Source organism: Hyperolius riggenbachi, chromosome 4 (genome assembly GCF_040937935.1).
Source record: "Hyperolius riggenbachi isolate aHypRig1 chromosome 4, aHypRig1.pri, whole genome shotgun sequence".
Taxonomy (NCBI): domain Eukaryota; kingdom Metazoa; phylum Chordata; class Amphibia; order Anura; family Hyperoliidae; genus Hyperolius; species Hyperolius riggenbachi.
Window position 1 is genome coordinate 247,242,896 of NC_090649.1, and position 20,072 is coordinate 247,262,967.

Here is a 20,072-nt window from a genome sequence, read left to right on the forward strand (position 1 = left end):
TTCCATAGCAGTGCATTGTAAAAAAGCTTTCAGTTAAAACAGGTATAGTGTGAAAGGTGCCATAGGAAAACATGGGCATTACTTTGAAAATCAGTTTTATTTCAGTTTTAACTGAGAGCAACTGATTAAGTGTAGAAGGAGCCTAAGCTGCGCTGCTTGAGCAGTGTAGCTTAGTGAATCAACCCCTACTGATTTTGTCTGTGAGCCAGATGTAGCCATCAAAAGAGCCACATCTGGCTCCCGAGCCATAGGTTCCCTACCCCTACAGTAGATGCAGGTAGGAACAGACTACATTGTATTGAACACATTGGGCTAGGTGCAATTCACTTTTTCACCTGAGTTTTCTCCTAGGAGATGACGTGGTGCGCATAAAGTTCTGTGCTTGTACATCAAGGTGTTGCTAGCTTATCAAGTTCATAAACATTTTTGCCTGTCTTGTAATCTAAGGTTATACTGTATTTCTGTAATTGTTTTGTAAATGTTGTAAATGTTTTAACACTCACTTATGTTTTGCACAGAAGTGAATTACATACCGGTAATTATGATTTTTTTCTTTAAATAAATGACTGCAGTCAACTTTTTTTTTAGCTATTAGATATAGACTACAGTGCAGAGACAGGTGCAGCTACTGTTGCTGCGGTTGGGGTTACATAGGTACAGGCCAAGATGCAGCAAGACCTGTCATGACTCTTTACAGCCATTTTTTTGGGGTACTCATATGAGGTTATTTAATTTTAAGTGACTATTCACACTATGGGTCTAAAGTATCAGGTCAAGGTGCTTCCTAGAGTCTAAGACTCAAAATATACATACTACTCACTTGTGAAAAAGGAAGGAAAACAGGTATATAAAAATATATATATCATTTATTGTAAATCACCATATAAAATATAAATTCCATTAAAAACCAGAGCCCTATCTCCTAGCAACAGAGGGAATGGAACCTGACCAATGCAATACCATATAGCAACAGATGTTCAAAAAAACATTTTAGCTGGAGCTCTCAGCATAAAAATTAAATTCCATGTGGGTCATAGTACTGTTCACAGTTCCCAAGGTAATAGTTCATCACAGTGAATGGAAAATCCTGGGTATTAAATAATTCCGTAGATATTGCAGATGGGAAAAACACTTGATTTGATTATAATGCAAGGATGCTCACATCCACATCCTCCTGAGCAAAGAATTTTCAGTAGATGTAACATTCATCAAGTAATGGACCCCTCATTGAATCTTCAATCATATATCACAAGTGTCCATCAAACATACTGTTTACGTGACCACCAATATTTCAGTTAGCTTCAATGGATTGATGTTCAGAGGAATCACTTGCTGTGAGCATTCAGTGATATGTCCGCCAGGGCTTAGCCCTTATGCAGGCCTCCGATGATGGGTCAGTCACGTGATGGGAAGACAAAGTGATTGGGCCCCGTGGTGGATAGATTTTCCTGCAATGTGAGTGCACTCAACCTATTGCATATGTGTTGATGTTATAAAGGCAGTCCATCCGCATTCATTGCAAGTTGCATGTAATATAGGTATAAAAATACTCATCCATCCAACGTGGTTTCTTTTATGGTTGCTTGGTCAAGGGGTATCCCCGGATGGAGATGGGCTTCTAGTAGGCAATGAGCCCTGGTTTGCCGACCGGTTTCTCTGGCAAAGTCGCCAGCATCATCAGGGCAGGCTCATAGGAAGTTCCCATACATGCGAACGTCGGCCTAAAATGGCGCCCGGCGGCCCCAGGCCCCATTTTAGGCCGGCGTTCGCATGTATGGGAACTTCCTATGAGCCTGCCCTGATGATGCTGGCGACTTTGCCAGAGAAACCGGTCGGCAAACCAGGGCTCATTGCCTACTAGAAGCCCATCTCCATCCGGGGATACCTCTTGACCGAGCAACCATAAAAGAAACCACGTTGGATGGATGAGTATTTTTATACCTATATTACATGCAACTTGCAATGAATGCGGATGGACTGCCTTTATAACATCAACACATATGCAATAGGTTGAGTGCACTCACATTGCAGGAAAATCTATCCACCACGGGGCCCAATCACTTTGTCTTCCCATCACGTGACTGACCCATCATCGGAGGCCTGCATAAGGGCTAAGCCCTGGCGGACATATCACTGAATGCTCACAGCAAGTGATTCCTCTGAACATCAATCCATTGAAGCTAACTGAGATATTGGTGGTCACGTAAACAGTATGTTTGATGGACACTTGTGATATATGATTGAAGATTCAATGAGGGGTCCATTACTTGATGAATGTTACATCTACTGAAAATTCTTTGCTCAGGAGGATGTGGATGTGAGCATCCTTGCATTATAATCAAATCAAGTGTTTTTCCCATCTGCAATATCTACGGAATTATTTAATACTCAGGATTTTCCATTCACTGTGATGAACTATTACCTTGGGAACTGTGAACAGTACTATGACCCACATGGAATTGAATTTTTATGCTGAGAGCTCCAGCTAAAATGTTTTTTTGAACATCTGTTGCTATATGGTATTGCATTGGTCAGGTTCCATTCCCTCGGTTGCTAGGAGATAGGGCTCTGGTTTTTAATGGAATTTATATTTTATATGGTGATTTACAATAAATGATATATATATTTTTATATACCTGTTTTCCTTCCTTTTTCACAAGTGAGTAGTATGTATTTAATTTTAAGGCTTAAAAGTCAACACCAGGAAAAATGTGTATTTTGTTTTTGGACAGCAGGGTAATAGGTATAACCTTTTTAGGCTTTGATTGCTATCTGTAAACCAGTATGGGATAATTTCCTGCAGTTCCTGTCCTGACAAGGAGCTGCTACATTTCTTAAAGTGAACCGAGCACCTTTTTTTCACTCAGGACATTTCTATAGCACATGAAAAATGTATGCCGACTATCTGTTTCATTATTAAAATAAACTTTAATTTTACCTTGTATTTTACATTCAAAGTTGTTAAATTGGCCTGTTTGAGCAGACCTGCCGACCGTCCCCATCCGCAGAAAGTTCAGTAACCTCTAATTGTTTTATTGCGCTAATTACCAAGAGGTAAACCATGCCTTTCATCAGCAAAGAGGGTGAATAATTAGGAGTGTGTTTTCAAAGCATGGCTTTGAAAACACACTCCTAATTATTCACCCTCTTTGATGAAAGGCATGGTTTACCTCTTGGTAATTAGCGCAATAAAACAATTAGAGGTTACTGAACTTTCTGCGGATGGGGACGGTCGGCAGGTCTGCTCAAACAGGCCAATTTAACAACTTTGAATGTAAAATACAAGGTAAAATTAAAGTTTATTTTAATAATGAAACAGATAGTCGGCATACATTTTTCATGTGCTATAGAAATGTCCTGAGTGAAAAAAAGGTGCTCGGTTCACTTTAAAGGGAACCTAAACTGAGAAGGAAATGGATTTTTCCTTTTAAAATAGTACCAGTTGCCCGACTCTCCGGCTGATCCTGCATCTCTAATGCTTTCAGCCACAGCCCCTGAACAAGCATGCAGATCAGGTGTTCTGACTGAAGTCAGACTGGATTAGCTGCATGCTTGTTTCAGGTCTGTGATTCAGCCACTACTGAGCCAAAGAGATCAGCAGGACTACCAGGCAACTGGTATTGTTTAAAAGGAAACATCCATATCCTTCTCAGTTTAGGTTCCCTTTAAATTACTGAATTGTTCATTTACATGGCTAAAACTTTGCCTTGTGGAAATAAAACTTCAAATGTTTCTAATCTGCATACTTTTGTCAGGAATAATGTACTCACTGTACATCTGTCCAGCCACCCCAGCGGAAGTGGATGATAAGAAGCAATGACCCCTATTAAGAAAGGATGAACATCTAATGGATGCTCATGTCTCATGTTTTACCACCCCCACCAATGGTTATCTTACTGGGTGGGCTTCATAATGTAAAGTAAATGTACTGCTTTTTTCAGTGTTTAGACTGTGAAGTACACCCTGCATTCTGAAGCATAAAATGTGTTTACAGTAAAAGGAGCTTCATAAGGGTGGGGCCTCCAGACATAATACAACTGGCCTGTTCAACAGATGTGAGTAGAAGGCACTGTCTGAATTTAATTTGTTTTGCTAAATATAATCATTCATAATTCTATATTCCTATTCCCTGTGGGTCTTCTAATGCTGTACCAATTACTAAGAATCTATAAACATAAACATGTTTAGAGTCGTCATTAAGGAGGATCAATGAGATGCGAATAATTCCGAGTTCCTTCGAATTTTACCTACTTTATTTCGCTTGGAAATGTATCGGATGCAGCAGCTGCTGTATTTGTCCAATTAATAGCTGCCTAAAATTACCATCCAGTTTATGGTAATTTAGAATTATTAGCACCTCACTGACCACCCTAGTCATCTTTGACAACTGAGATTCAGGGCTTATTCACAGTAGGACGTTGCGTTGTGATGCTAAAGTCACAATGCAGCATTACAACGCAACGCAAAAAAAGGTGGTAACGCACATTAATGCTGCAGTACCGCTGCATAGAGATTTTCGGAAGTCAAAAGAGTCAGAATTTTCTTATGCTTGCTTTGACCACCTGCTACCCGCAGCTCGCGACCCGACCCGGAGCTCCAATCAATTTGGGTACCTGCTCCTGACCCTCATTTCGGGTAACCCGCAAGTACCCGACCCGATGCAGGCCTCTCCCGTCAGTGTTCATTGTCAGCATGCACACAGTATGTGTATGGTGCACATGGAAGTATTTTGTTAGCTCCCTTGTGGGATTAGTTGGATGCACGACTTGTCCCAAGAGCAGCAGGATATGTGCTCCGAATAATTATATAGGTTTACTTCAATGAATGAGTGCATGTTTACACTATGCATGTTACAGGGTCATAGTTAGGACACATAAGCATTCTGGGGAACCTCTACAAGGCATATGTGACTATGCTAGAGAATGTATTCTTTTGTACCTAAAACCCAGCTTTTAACTTGGCTCTAGGGATAGCAGTGGTTCCTGGATGATTGATTGGCATGAAAGCATATGCACTTGAGTGTGCAAAGGGTTAACTGATTTTGAAATCTCGAATAACAAACTACATTGATGGTTCATGATTACTTAGAAAATGTTAATACTATTATTAGAAACAGAATAAATATACTGGCAAATTGTTGTACATCCCATGAAAATAGGTCCTACTGCATTTTTGATGATGAAATTCATATAAGACCCGGCCTTATTTTGGGGTAAACATATTTGTGTAGTTGGAGTGAGTAACTAGTGCCTCACTGATGTGACTTCACTACATGTGTCTATCACACACACCATTCCTCCTTTCTTCACAGTTCCTATCCTGCTTTTGCCCATACTATACATGATCTCTCTATGTTCCATTTACTCAAGGATGTTCTATTAGTCACACTATCTGTGTGAGCATCCAAGTTTCTGCTAATTAAATGGAAGAAGAAAGCTGTACTCCACGAAGCTGCATAAACCGCAAGCCCATCGTCTAAACTAGAGTTGTCGCGACCCTCCGATTTTGGTTCGCAAACCTGGAACACGCGAAAAAATTATGCAAACTTTCGAACCGCCATAGACTTCAATGGGAAGGCGAACCTTCAAAACTACAAACACTAATTGTGGCCACTAAAGTGATGGGAAAGATGTTTCAAGGGGTCTATCACCTGTAGGGGGCATGGTGGAGTGGAATATATGCCAAAAGTCCCGGGGAAAAATCCGGATTTTACGCACAGCAGGGTTTTAGGTTAGAAATCACATTTTATTGCTAAATTGGAGGCCTAAAATGCTTTAAAACATCTTGCATGTGTATACATCAATTAGGTAGTGTAATTAGTGTACTGCTTCGCAGTGACAGACTTAACTCACTGTGTAACGCACCGCAGACAGCTGTTTGTGTAGTGATGGCCGTCCTGGACTGGTGCGCACCATGGCGAGAGTGCAGGCGATGGCGGTTTACAAGCCCATATGGTTGGGCTGAGGTAGCTAAATGACAGAACAACAGTGACTGAGTGTCCAGCTGATCGAATTTGGTCTGTCCACAATGAAGCAACGGCCTTATTATCTATCTTCTTGGGTCAAGTGTGCCCCCCAACACACTCATTTAGTTGGTAATTGCTTCATTGTGATACGCAAGCCTCTTCATCGTGGCAAGGTAACGATCACGAAGGGGAATTGACACATGTACATGCCTTTTGTTTTGTTGTTGCAGCTGCAGTGCAGCCAGAAAAATTAGGCAGGCATGTACACGCACCAGAAAAATTATTATAGGCCTTAAAAATTCAGGAATCCACCTGGAGTCCTGGACCCTGTTGGTGGTGGCGGAGAAGGCAGTCAAGCGGCCTGCAGGCAGAGATGCTGTGTGGGGACCGACTTAGTCTTGGGGCAGGCATTCACACGACGTGCAGCCAGAGATGCTGTGTGTTGGGACTGACTTAAGTCTTCGGGCAGGCCTGACCATGCTTTGCAGACCAGTTATCCGTGGTCAGATGGACCCTTGACCAGGGATGTTCAACTCCGGATTCGGATGAAATCTGGATAGTTGTTATTCGGATTTCATCCGGTTAAATCAAATCACCTGGGCGGGGGGGGGGGGGGGGGGGGTCTTGTTACACTTACCCATCTGACGTCTTCTTAGCTTTGACCCTCGGCGCCTCCCACGATGCGGTCCATGCGGCAGTCACGTGATTACAAACTCTTCCTCCTTCCGGGTTGAAGGAGAAAGTGTTTGTAGTCACGTGATGCGCATGGACCGCATCGTGGGAGAAGACGTCAGATGGGTAAGATGAACACCCCCACCCCGCACAGGTGATTTGATTTAACCGTAAGAAATCCGAACAACAACTATCCGGGTTTCATCCGAATCCGGAGTTGAGCATCCCTGCCCTTGACCCAACGCTGTGTGCCAGAGATGACACCACTTGCCTTTCAACATCACGGTACAGTTTGGGTATCGCCTTTTTTGAGAAATAATTGCGTGATGGTATCTTACACTGCGGTGTGTGGCTTTGCTTTTGAGTGCTGCTTTTCCTCAGGTGAACATCCCATTGCAGTTTGTGCTTTGTAATCATGTGCCTTCGTAAGGTAGTTGTCCCTACACGGGTCTTGGTCTTTCCACGGCTCAATTTTTGGTGGCACAGAGTACAGATGGCATTGCTCTCATCTGAGGCAGACACACAAAAAAATTTCCACACCGCTGAGCCCTGGGATGATGGCACTTTGGTGATGGCTGCCGACGGAGTATTAAGTGGGGTGCCAGAATCAGAGCAGGAGGAGGAAGATATGTCACGCTTCCTTGCGGAAGCTGAGGAAGATGAGGTGTTCTGTGTTAAATAGTCCACTATGTCCTGACAATTTTGGGGGTTGATGGCACGTGCCTTCTTCTGAACACCGTACTTTGGTCGAGGGCCACACAAAATCACGACAGCGCGACCTTGAACAGACCTGCCAGGTGGACTGCTTCTGGCTCTGCCTCTTGTTTTGTCCATATTGGAGGGATGAAGTGAAAGGTATGCACTGACTTGACTAATACAATGTGCGATTACACAGGTGCAGTGAAAAGGTGACTGCTGGTACAACAATGTGTAGTTACACAGGTGCAGTGAACAGGTTGCAGTGACTGCTGGTATATATTACAATGTGCGGTCAGTCACAGGTGCAGTTACACGTATGCACCGACTGGTATTACACAATACAATGTGCAGCTGTCACACACACAGGTGCAGTGAACAGTTATGCAGTGACTGTTGGTATATAAACACTGTGTGCTGTCACGCAGGTGCAGTGAACATGAACAGGTATGCACGGTCGGACTGGTATTACAAATGTGCAGCTGTCACACACAGGTGCAGTGAAAAGGTAGGCACAGAATGTGCTGGGCCTTGCACAGTATAGCAATTAGCAAGGGCCAGCTGCGACACACAGGGCTGTATAATGCAGTGTCAGTGGCACACACACAAAAAAAAAAAAACTTCACAAGAACATTAGCTCTGAAAAGAGGTCTTTTTGTGGTGCTTTTCAACAAATATCAGCTAGGAGCAAGCTACAAGAGCCTAACTAAGCTTTCCCTAATCTCTGCAGCAACTTTCTCCCTTCTCTTACTACTGCAGCAACACCGAATGATGGCCAACGCAGCTGCCTTATATAAGGGGGGGGGAGGGGGCAGTGCAGCCTGATTGGCTGTCAAGTGTCTGCTGACTGTGATGTAGACGGTCAAAGTTTAGCCCAATGATGTAGTATATGAGAGGGTCGAACTCGCCATAAAGTTCGCGGTTCAACGCGAACCACCGATGTTCGCGCAAATATGTTCGCGGCCGAACTGTTCGGAACAGCTCTAGTCTAAACATGTTTTACAAATATTTTGAAATATAGTGAAAGACTGCTGATATCAAATTTCGCCAGCAGGTGGTAGTATGGATTCATAACTATACTGCATTTATAAATCACTGACATATTTGCTGCACAGCTCATTGCACACTTTATGCCATTTACAATGTGCTGAAAAATTATTTTATATATAAGGTGAGATAACACATAAGTAAGCTTTTGTGCATCATTGCTCATCTAACTGATGGGGCAGTCACCCATGTGACAGGGCCCTTAGTCCACATACCCCTAATAAAAAATTGTCAAATTCTCAGAAACTGAATCTCTTTTAATAAAATATTAAAACTGGAATCACACTCATCTGTACCACAGAACTAGCTGCACAGAACTGGAAATCTATTGCAGCCTATGATATTTTACATACACTGTATTCCAACTGTATTTTTAGCTGTTTACTTTACACTTAACTTTAAACAGTAATTGAGAATTGTAAATTGTAAAACTGTGCTATCAATGCTGGCTACTGAGGTAAAGTAGTTAATTACAATATCCTGATTTTTTATTCCCAAATCTGACAGATCCTAATGCTGTTTCTCCTAAACCTAGACACTTTCTCAGCTCTGTTGCCTAATCCTGACCGCCACCTTTCTAACCACTCCCCCAGTGGCCTCAATGTATGCTTATCAAGACTCCTATTCTGAATTCCTTTAAACCATAAACAAAAAAATATATACTTACTTGCAAAGCAGGTGATTTTGTCATGGCGGCGCTAGACGCTGCTCGACGCCTCCATAGACAGCCACCTCCATAGTTTGGGCTTGCGCATTCAACTATATTATACGTGAGCTTACAGATTTGTTAAAAGTTTGATAGCGGCAGGCATGGGACTTAAGTGTGAGAGGAGAGGAACGGAGTTTGGCTATAATACAGCCAAGTACTGAGGGTTAGTGTTAGAGACAATAAGGTAGCGTGCAGGGAGGTTAGCGTTAGGCGGTAAGGTACCAGAGAGGGAGGTGAGTGTTAAGCATGGGGAGGGAGGTTAGTGTTAGGCAATAAGGTAGCAGAGAGTGAGGTAAGTGTTGGGCAAGTGTTAGGCATGGAGCAGGGGGTTAGTGTTAGCGGATAAGGTAGCGGGGAGGGAGGTAAGTGTTGGGCATGAAGTAGGGGAGTTAGTGTTATGCGATAAGGTAGCAGTGAGGGAGGTAAGTGTTAGGCATGGGGAGGGAGGATAGTATTAGCAAATAAGGTAACGGGGAGGGTGGTAAGTGTTAGGCATGGAGAGGGAGGTTAATGTTAGGCGATAAGGTAGCAGGGAAGGGAGGTAAGTGTTAGACAATGAGAGGGAGGTTAATGTTAGGCGATAAGGTAGCAGGGAAGGGAGGTAAGTGTTAGACAATGAGAGGGAGGTTAATGTTAGGCGATAAGGTAGCAGGGAAGGGAGGTAAGTGTTAGACAATGAGATAGAGGTTAATGTTAGGCGGTGAGGTAGCGGGGAGAGAGGTAAGTGTTAGGCATGAAGAGGGGGTTAGTGTTAGGCGATAAGGTAGCTGAGAGGGAGGTAAGTGTTAGGCGATAAGGTAGCAGGGAGAGAGGTAAGTGTTAGACAAGGAGAGGGAGGTTAGTGTTTGGCGGTAAGGTAGCGGGGAGGGAGGTAAGTGCAAGGCATGAAGAGGGGGTTAGTGTTATGCGATACGGTAGCGTGCAGAGAGGTTAGTGTTAGGCGATAAGGTAGCTCAGAGGGAGGTGTTAGGCAATAAGGTAGCAGGGAGGGAGGTAAATGTAAGGCATGGGGAGGGAGTTTAGTGTTAGATGATAAGGTAGCTGGGAGGGAGGTAAGTGTTAGGCTATAAGGTAGCAGGGAGGGAGGTAAGTGTTAGACAAGGAGAGGGAGGTTAGTGTTTGGCGGTAAGGTAGCGGGGAGGAAGGTAAGTGCAAGGCATGAAGAGGGGGTTAGTGTTATGCGATACGGTAGCGTGCAGAGAGGTTAGTGTTAGGCGATAAGGTAGCTCAGAGGGAGGTGTTAGGCAATAAGGTAGCAGGGAGGGAGGTAAATGTAAGGCATGGGGAGAGAGAATAGTGTTAGGCGATAAGGTAACAGGGAGGGAGGTAAGTGTTAGGCATGGAGAGGGAGGTTAGCGTTAGGCGATAAGGTAGCAGGGAGGGAGGTAAGTGTTAGGCAGTAAGGTAAAGGGGAGGGAGGTAAGTGTTAGGCATGAAGAAAGGGGTTAGTGCTATTCGATAGGGTAGCATGCAGGGAGGTTAGTGTTAGGTGATAAGGTAGCTGAGAGGGAGGTTATTGTTAGGTGATAAGGCAGCTGAGAGGGAGGTTAGTTTTAAGCGATAAGGTAGTGGAGATGAGGATTAATTCGTTTTACACATTGAGATATTACCGATCTAACTATTGGCAATATCTTGCACCAAAGTTCACTGGTGGTTATCTTAAAGCGAACCCAAACCAAAAATGTTTTTAATTCAAAATATTTAGTTGCACCACTCTGACACATACAAAGATAAATAAACACTCCTTCAAGCCTATGAGCATTTCAGTGCATGCTTTTCACCCTTCTCTTTTTATAACTAGGGTTACGCAGGGGGCAGCCATTAGCAATTCCTCCTTTGCCAGACACCACCTACTCCAGCATTTTGCCGGATTCTGTCCCGGCAATATGAAAGGAAGGGAGGGGTTCCTCCAATAAATGTAAAATGTTATATTTGTCATCCTGCAGCTGAAAAAAGGCTGCTATTTATTATTATAATTTAGAAAATAGATTTTATTTCTGAAATCTTGTATTTTTAATTTGGGTCCACTTTAAATGTACGCCTTTATTGAGGGATGTTAAAGGGATACTTAAGTCAAAAATAAAAAAATGATTTTTACTCACCTGGGGCATCCCTCAGCCCCCTGAAGCTGTATGGTGCCCTCGCAGCCTCGCTCCGATCCTCCTGTCCCCGCCGACGGCTACTTCCGGGTTCGGCGACAGGCTGGGAACGCGAGTGATTCTCCGCTGTCGCCGGCTGTCGCTGAACCCGGAAGTAGCCGCCGGCGGGGACAGGAGGATCGGAGCGAGGCTGCGAGGGCACCATACAGCTTCAGGGGGATGAGGGATGCCCCAGGTGAGTAAAAATCATTTTTTATTTTTGACTTAAGTATCCCTTTAACTAAACATTTTCTCTGACATTTGTGTCACATCACATTTTCCCCAAAGTGAATACCTAAAGTGCTATTTCTGAGATTCAAGTGGACATGTACTGTATGCCACCTGCTTTGGTTAGTGAATCTGCAGTTGAAAAATTTAGACATGCAAAATGTAATATACTCGTCTTTCTGGGCTGCCAGATGGTATATTTAGAAATGTATCAAGAGTTGAGTTTCATGAAAAAGAAAGCAAACACTTTGATACTCATTGGAGAAAAATAACTAGTCACTGCATGATATTTTTATTTTAAAGATGTGATTTACAAAATGAACTTTTTAAATGTAAAAATCAATAAAAAAACCTTGCCACTCCAATAAGCCCTGTAATGCACCATAATGAAAGTCATCTGTATTCTTGATTGTCTATAGTGTGACAGTCTGAACCTTCATGGCCTCCTTTGGCCAGGAGTAGGAATCCACCACAAACTGGTCATAATCAGTGCTGTACATCCGAGAGCGGACAAATGCCTCCTTATCCTTGGGCTCCGGAAAAACAGAGGCGGATCCATCCTTGTATGCATTCTCTACAACCTGGAGGGACACAGCAAAATATGCTTATGCCAGAGTGATGGATGTGACCTGTCATGGGTTAATGCGTCAGGCACAGTGACAAAACAGGCTGCAGTTGTTCTGCTATGTTTACCAAAAGGTTTAATGGTTCTGTTTTCTGAGACATACGCTGTGGGTTTATTGAAATGTGCATGCCCCATATGTAAAATAATCCATCATATCCCTGGCCTTTCAGTAATAATGAATAATATGTTAAAGTGGACCTAGCATGTGGACAGTGAATAAATTCTCCTGTATGAAACTTTAGGCTTGTCAGAGGTATGTCTTCAATGTCACAGGACAAACTATCATTTCACATACATAGTGTATGGTCTGCATAGAGATGAGCTTTACATTCAAACATGCAAATATCCATAGACATGAAACTGATCCAGGTGAACGCAGTTGCTGCTGGATCATTAACCAACCATACATACACTTAAAGGCTACCAGTGCATCAAATGGAAGGCTGGGGACATGACCTGGGTAGGTTTGTGGGTGTGGTTATGTGGGGAGGGGGCCAGCTATGTCTCTTTGCAGCTTCAGTAATGTGGATCCAGGGAAAAGTGCAAGAGTTATCAATGATTGGGTAAATAAATGTTTCCTTTCTGGGTAAAATGTGTTTTGCCTATAAGCCAAAATAGGGGGGTAAGCAGGGCAAGCACTTTAAAGCCCATCTCTAGCTCAGATATGCAAATATAATGACTGAAAGTGGGCTAAACTTGAAGAGAGAGAGATCACGTGCAACTGTGCAGCCATATTTGTGCAGCTTTTCAACTTCACTCTTGGTTAGTTAAGAAAAATCATGGATCTGCACTACATAAACGTATGCTAAACTTTGCTTGAACATATAGGAGTAATGCGTGAATAAAAAAACAAAACATTCTAGGCATCCTTATTTATCATCCCCTAAAAATGCTGCTTGCTTGGCACCAGTGGCCATGATTCCTTTCCCTCATGACCATTCCCTGGGCTTAGCACTGGTGCAGAGGTTGGCAGGTGATATCACATGGAGCATGTCTACATTTCTACTATGTGGAAGTTCAGGTGATAATGAGGGACCCCATCAGTGCTCAGACACACACTCTTGACACCAGAGGAGAGTAAGTAAGGTTACCTAGAAGGCAGGCCTACCTTTAACTGGCCGGTGATCATTCATTGCAGGCACTTTGATCGGTAAATGGAACCTGACACTCGTGGGTGTCAGGGTGAACATTACATGCACTAACCATAAACTTGTAGGTGTCCAAAAGCAAATTACAGTTCCCGGGGGTGAAAATGGAGAAGTATTCTCTCATATTGGCTATGGCCCTGAGACAGTCACTGACTGGCTTCTAGGTTTCCCTAAATCTATGAGTAGAAGATGAGAAACAGTGTTGTAAGCATGCAAAACACGTTCCTGCACTGATTTTAGTAGCCAGAGAGGATACTGAAATCTTGTGTTCTCTTTTCTCTGATGGCATTCTTGGAAAATGGAGGCACCTATGGAACAATTATTCCGTTCCTCACTGTAGAGCATTCAGGTACAATGTCCCAATATCGTCAGCCTTGAAGTAGGCATAGTGGGAAGCTGAACCAAAGAATATAGCAATCAACAGCCCAAGTGTCTAGGTTCCGTGGGAGTTTTTCCACAGTACAATATAGTGGTGTAAAGAGGCTTCTGAATTTGTTTTGGTTGCAGCATCAAAACCTAACTTATCAATATAAAAGTAGAACAATTTTACTACCTCTATATAGATCTGGTACAGTAAGAGTTACCAGGCGGGCAAATCCTGAAATGCTTGCGCTGCATCCAATACAGTCTTAATATGCCCCTATTACAACTTCTCACACGGATTTGAAGATAGCATGTATTTAATGGGGAATTACAGCAAATATGGGTGACATTACAAAAATATGGGATAAAGGGGTGTGTGCAATAAACTGTTTTAAGGAGAATTACGTGTGTTAAGTCTTACCGCACAAGGAGTAGAGCAGTAACAGAAGGTAGGTGGAAACTGCTCACTCTTTTCTGGGACAGTGCCAGGACTAGAATAGCCAATCCGAAAGTGAACTGTCAACAACGAAATGTCCGCACAATGTCCGTAAAAGACAAGTTGCTTTATTATGGGCGTATCCAAAGTCACCACATCAATACAACAGTTGTATTGATGTGGTGACTTTGGATACGTACAGTACATAATAAAGCAACTTGTCTTTTACGGACATTGTACGGACATTCCTTTGTTGACAAGGAGTAGAGCATAATGCATTGCATGTCATGTATTGCAATCTGCTCTACTCATCATGTGCTACGACTTTACGTACATAATTCTGGTTAACATATTTTTTTGCATAAACCCCAAAGTCACTTGATAAATGCAACAATTCTGGGACCTGGAGTGTTTCCTATAAGCCACCAAATAACCAAAGCCTTCCAAATTATTCAAAGAGAGGATAGGGACCATCTAAGACTTAACCTAGTGAGTAAAATGTCAGCATTTCTGATGTGGAGAGGCAGCCTGCAGGGCAGGAAATCATCTGAAATGCAGTTATTTGTGCACAGCTGCCTTTATCTTTTAAACGTGGCATCATTACAATACAGTAATTTAGTTAGGAATTTAAAATAAACTATTTGACTGTGAAGAAATACATAACTTGGAAATGACCTTCACAACACAAAGTTTGTCCTGTTGAGCTTGGTATTGGCCAGAGCTAAACTATATAAATAGCAAAGTATACAGGATCTTCTCAAAAAAATAGCATATTGTGATAAAGTTCATTATTTTCTGTAATGTACTGATAAACATTAGACTTTCATATATTTTAGATTCAAATACACACAACTGAAGTAGTTCAAGCCTTTTATTGTTTTAATATTGATGATTTTGGCATACAGCTCATGAAAACCCAAAATTCCTATCTCAAAAAATTAGCATATTTCATCTGACCAATAAAAGAAAAGTGTTTTTAACCTCCTTGCCGGTTATCCCGAGCTCAGCTCGGGGTAACCTGCGCAGGAGGATATCTCAGGCCCCGCTGGGCTGATTTGCATAATTTTTTTTTCCCTACACGCAGCTAGCACTTTGCTAGCTGCGTGTAGGTCGCGATCGCCGCCGATTCGCCGCTACCCGCCGCGCCGAGCCGCCCCCCCGCCCCAGACCCCTGCACAGCCTGGCCAATCAGTGCCAGGCAGCGCCAGGCAGCGCTAAGGGGCGGATCGGAGTTCCCTCTGACGTCCCGACGTCTATGACGTCGGTGACGTCATCCCGCCCAGTCGCCATGGCGACCGGGGAAGCCCTGCAGGAAATCCCGTTCTCAACGGGATTCCCTGCATACTCTGATCGCCGAAGGCGATCGGAGTGGGTGGGGGGATGCCGCCGCTTAGCGGCTATCATGTAGCGAGCCCTGGGCTCGCTACATGATTTAAAAAAAAAAAAAAAAAAAAAAAGTGCGGCGCTGCCTCCTTGCCGGATTTTTTAGACCGGCAAGGAGGTTAAAACAAAAGAAGTCAACCTTCAAATAATTATGTTAAGTTATGCACTCAATACTTGGTCGGGAATCCTTTTGCAGATATGACTGCTTCAATACGGTGTGGCATGGAGGCAATTAGCCTGTGGCACTGCTCAGGTGTTATGGAGGCCCAGGATGCTTCGATAGCGGCCTTAAGCTCATCCAGAGTGTTGGGTCTTGCGTCTCTCAACTTTCTCTTCACAATATCGCACAGATTCTCTATGGGGTTCAGGTCAGGAGAGTTGGCAGGCCAATTGAGCACAGTAATACCATGGTCAGTAAACCATTTACCAGTGGTTTTGGCACTGTGAGCAGGTGCCAGGTTGTGCTGAAAAATGAAATCTTCATCTCCATAAAGATTTTCAGCAGATGGAAGCATGAACCCACTTTTGAACCAGAAACAGCAGCAGAAGCGCCTGACCTGGGCTACAGAGAAGCAGCACTGGACTGTTGCTCAGTGGTCCAAAGTACTTTTTTCAGATGAAAGCAACTTTTACATGTCATTTGGAAATCAAGGTGCCAGAGTCTGGAGGAAGACTGGGGAGAGGAAAATGCCAAAATGCCTGAAGTCCAGTGTCAAGTACCCACAGTCAGTGATGGTCTGGGGTACCATGTCAGCTGCTGGTGTTGGTCCACTGTGTTTTAATTAAGGGCAGGGTCAATGCAGCTAGCTATCAGGAGATTTTGGAGCACTTCATGCTTCCATCTGCTGAAAAGCTTTATGGAGATGAAGATTTCATTTTTCAGCACGACCTGGCACCTGCTCACAGGGCAAAATAGCTGGTAAATGGTTTACTGACCATGGTATTACTCTGCTCAATTGGCCTGCCAACTCTCCTGACCTGAATCCCATAGAGAATCTATGGGATATTGTGAAGAGAAAGTTGAGAGACGCAAGACCCAACACTCTGGATGAGCTTAAGGCCACTATCGAAGCATCCTGGGCCTCCATAACACCTGAGCAGTGCCACAGGCTGATTGCCTCCATGCCACACCGCATTGAAGCAGTCATTTCTGCAAAAGGATTCCCGACCAAGTATTGAGTGCATAACTGAACATAATTAGTTGAAGGTTGACTTTTTTTGTTTTAAAAACACTTTTCTTTTATTGGTTGGATGAAATATGCTAATTTTTTGAGATAGGAAATTTGGGTTTTCATGAGCTGTATGCCAAAATCATCAATATTAAAACAATAAAAGGCTTGAACTACTTCAGTTGTGTGTATTTGAATCTAAAATATATAAAAGTCTAATGTTTATCAGTACATTACAGAAAATAATGCACTTTATCACAATATGCTAATTTTTTGAGAAGATCCTGTAGAACACATCAGTTATGGTCAGGAACCAGCTTACTTTAACTGCAATCTTAACGGAGACTTCTTGTATTGTTTGCAGAGGTGGATACAGACGTCCTTCTTTCAGATGTTCATCAGAAACTTGTTCAGCTATGATCTAAGCATTATGAAAGATCAGAGATACTGATTACTCCATTGTTCTCTATGGGATTCAGGTCAGGAGAGTTGGCAGGCCAATTGAGCAGAGTAATACCATGGTCAGTAAACCATTTACCAGCTATTTTGCCCTGTGAGCAGGTGCCAGGTCGTGCTGAAAAATGAAATCTTCATCTCCATAAAGATTTTCAGCAGATGGAAGCATGAACCCACTTTTGAACCAGAAACAGCAGCAGAAGCGCCTGACCTGGGCTACAGAGAAGCAGCACTGGACTGTTGCTCAGTGGTCCAAAGTACTTTTTTCAGATGAAAGCAACTTTTACATGTCATTTGGAAATCAAGGTGCCAGAGTCTGGAGGAAGACTGGGGAGAGGAAAATGCCAAAATGCCTGAAGTCCAGTGTCAAGTACCCACAGTCAGTGATGGTCTGGGGTACCATGTCAGCTGCTGGTGTTGGTCCACTGTGTTTTAATTAAGGGCAGGGTCAATGCAGCTAGCTATCAGGAGATTTTGGAGCACTTCATGCTTCCATCTGCTGAAAAGCTTTATGGAGATGAAGATTTCATTTTTCAGCACGACCTGGCACCTGCTCACAGGGCAAAATAGCTGGTAAATGGTTTACTGACCATGGTATTACTCTGCTCAATTGGCCTGCCAACTCTCCTGACCTGAATCCCATAGAGAATCTATGGGATATTGTGAAGAGAAAGTTGAGAGACGCAAGACCCAACACTCTGGATGAGCTTAAGGCCACTATCGAAGCATCCTGGGCCTCCATAACACCTGAGCAGTGCCACAGGCTGATTGCCTCCATGCCACACCGCATTGAAGCAGTCATTTCTGCAAAAGGATTCCCGACCAAGTATTGAGTGCATAACTGAACATAATTAGTTGAAGGTTGACTTTTTTTGTTTTAAAAACACTTTTCTTTTATTGGTTGGATGAAATATGCTAATTTTTTGAGATAGGAAATTTGGGTTTTCATGAGCTGTATGCCAAAATCATCAATATTAAAACAATAAAAGGCTTGAACTACTTCAGTTGTGTGTATTTGAATCTAAAATATATAAAAGTCTAATGTTTATCAGTACATTACAGAAAATAATGCACTTTATCACAATATGCTAATTTTTTGAGAAGATCCTGTAGAACACATCAGTTATGGTCAGGAACCAGCTTACTTTAACTGCAATCTTAACGGAGACTTCTTGTATTGTTTGCAGAGGTGGATACAGACGTCCTTCTTTCAGATGTTCATCAGAAACTTGTTCAGCTATGATCTAAGCATTATGAAAGATCAGAGATACTGATTACTCCATTGTTATCATAGAATATACAACTGCTGGACTAAAAAACACAATGAAAAATAACAAACTTTGTGTAGCTTACAAAAGCAAAATATGAATAATTTTCCTCTGTTTAATATGTGTTGTGTCTGTGAGACATTAAACAGTTACACATGGTAAAAGTTGATGCATTCTGATCAGAGTTCCACCAGCACTCTATGGGGTTCATTCACAAAATGTATTTCTTGAATTACCTTAGTGTACCAGCGGCCTAACTAAAACCCATTGGGCCCTCCCCAATGAAAATAGCATGAAGCCCCCTCCTTAAAGAGGAACAGCGCGAAAAGGGGGAAAAATATATTCATAGCAAAGTGAGAAGTTAAAAAAATAGAAGAGAGGTCAAGAAATGATTGATCATCACCATGTAATTTGTTCATATTGTTTGATCCACATTCAACCTGCAGTAATCATGTTTACCACTGGCAGAAATGGAAAAACAGACCGCACCAACTGCCATTATCTATCACAACACCCCCTAACAATGCGATAGAGAGCGCACTGCGCTTGCGCAGACTGGCCGCGGCTGGCCGAAATCACGGGACCCGGTGCAGAAGACGGAGAAGAATGAGGAAGGCGCCGTGGAAGCGATCCGTGCGGATGGGGCTGGAGGAAACCCCAGGTATGTATAAAACTTTGAATAAATTTGGTCCCTGGTACACTTTAAAGGAGTTATCAGGCAAAGTTCTTAAAATGAGCTTTACTCACCTAGGGCTTTCTCCAGCCCCTTGCAGCCGACTGTCCCACGCCGACCGCTCCACTCCCCGCCGCTCTCCCGGGCTCCGTGATCGGTATTCAGAACTGCGGCTGCGCAAACCGCCGCTGTCAATCCTGGCCACGTGGGCCGCAGTAGTTCTGCGCAGTTCGCCGCGGCCCACGTGGCCATGATTGACAGCGGCACTTCGCACAGTCGCGGTTCTGAATACCGATCACGGAGCCCGGGAGAGCGGCGGGGAGCGGAGCGGTCAGCGTGGGACAGTCAGCTGTAAGGGGCTGGAGAAAGCCCCAGGTGAGTAAAGCTCATTTTACGAACTTTGCCCGATAACTCCTTTAAGCATTGGATCCATTCACATTTTCCACTTAAAACAGAGTGAAATAGGAGCGGAGGCAAGATTTTTCCAGACCGCAGATGATGATGAAATCGATGCAAGCCTATGGGATTGGACAGTGTCCATTTTCACTAGCCTGTTTCTCCCCTCCATTCCACCGCTGTTGGCATCACTGCTGGGCTCTGAGCAGGGACGGATCAAGACCAAGTTGCGCCTGGGGCAAGGTCAGGTTTTGGCGCCTAAAGGTCAGGTTTTGGCGTATAAACTGCCATTCATTTTGCCGCCTTTTTAAGAATTCAACAAACTGCGCCTGGGGCAAGATACCCGCTTGCCCCCCCCCCCCCCCCTAGATCCGTCCCTGGCTCTGAGACAAGCTCGGTATATAGCTCAGAGCCGAGACAGAATTATAGGGCTCACAATTCCATTTCCAGGAAGGATTCTCACAGGTTGATGGTGGACCAATGAGAATCCTACCTTCTTGTGCAATCCAGCAGCAATAGAAGACCCAAATGGCAGTAGTGATGGTGGCAAAGTGGTTTCACAAAGGTGGTGTGAACATCTTGCCGGCACTGCGACATGGCACAGCATATCCATTTTAGTTGCCCTGTTATGCATCCGGTGTAATGTGAGTCTAGCCTAAGTATAGTGAGGTGTGATAAAAACTTCTGTCAGTGAGCGCTG

The 20,072-nt window shown here is 43.5% G+C and overlaps 1 protein-coding gene across 2 annotated transcripts in view; it reads right to left on the reverse strand.

Moving 5' to 3' along the window:
- Positions 1-11,731: 11,731 nt before the first annotated feature.
- Positions 11,732-20,072, reverse strand: part of ME1 (malic enzyme 1) — a 385,689-nt gene continuing 377,348 nt past the window's right edge. The window contains exons 13-14 of one of the 2 annotated variants that reach the window (XM_068281558.1): positions 18,181-18,279; positions 11,732-12,036 (exon numbers count right to left, since the gene is read on the reverse strand). In XM_068281558.1, coding sequence (XP_068137659.1) covers positions 11,869-12,036; positions 18,181-18,279 — 267 coding nt within the window. In that variant the 3' untranslated portion in view covers positions 11,732-11,868. Of the gene's footprint in view, positions 12,037-18,108; positions 18,280-20,072 lie in introns of those variants that run through there. The other variant, XM_068281557.1, reaches the window with a different exon arrangement.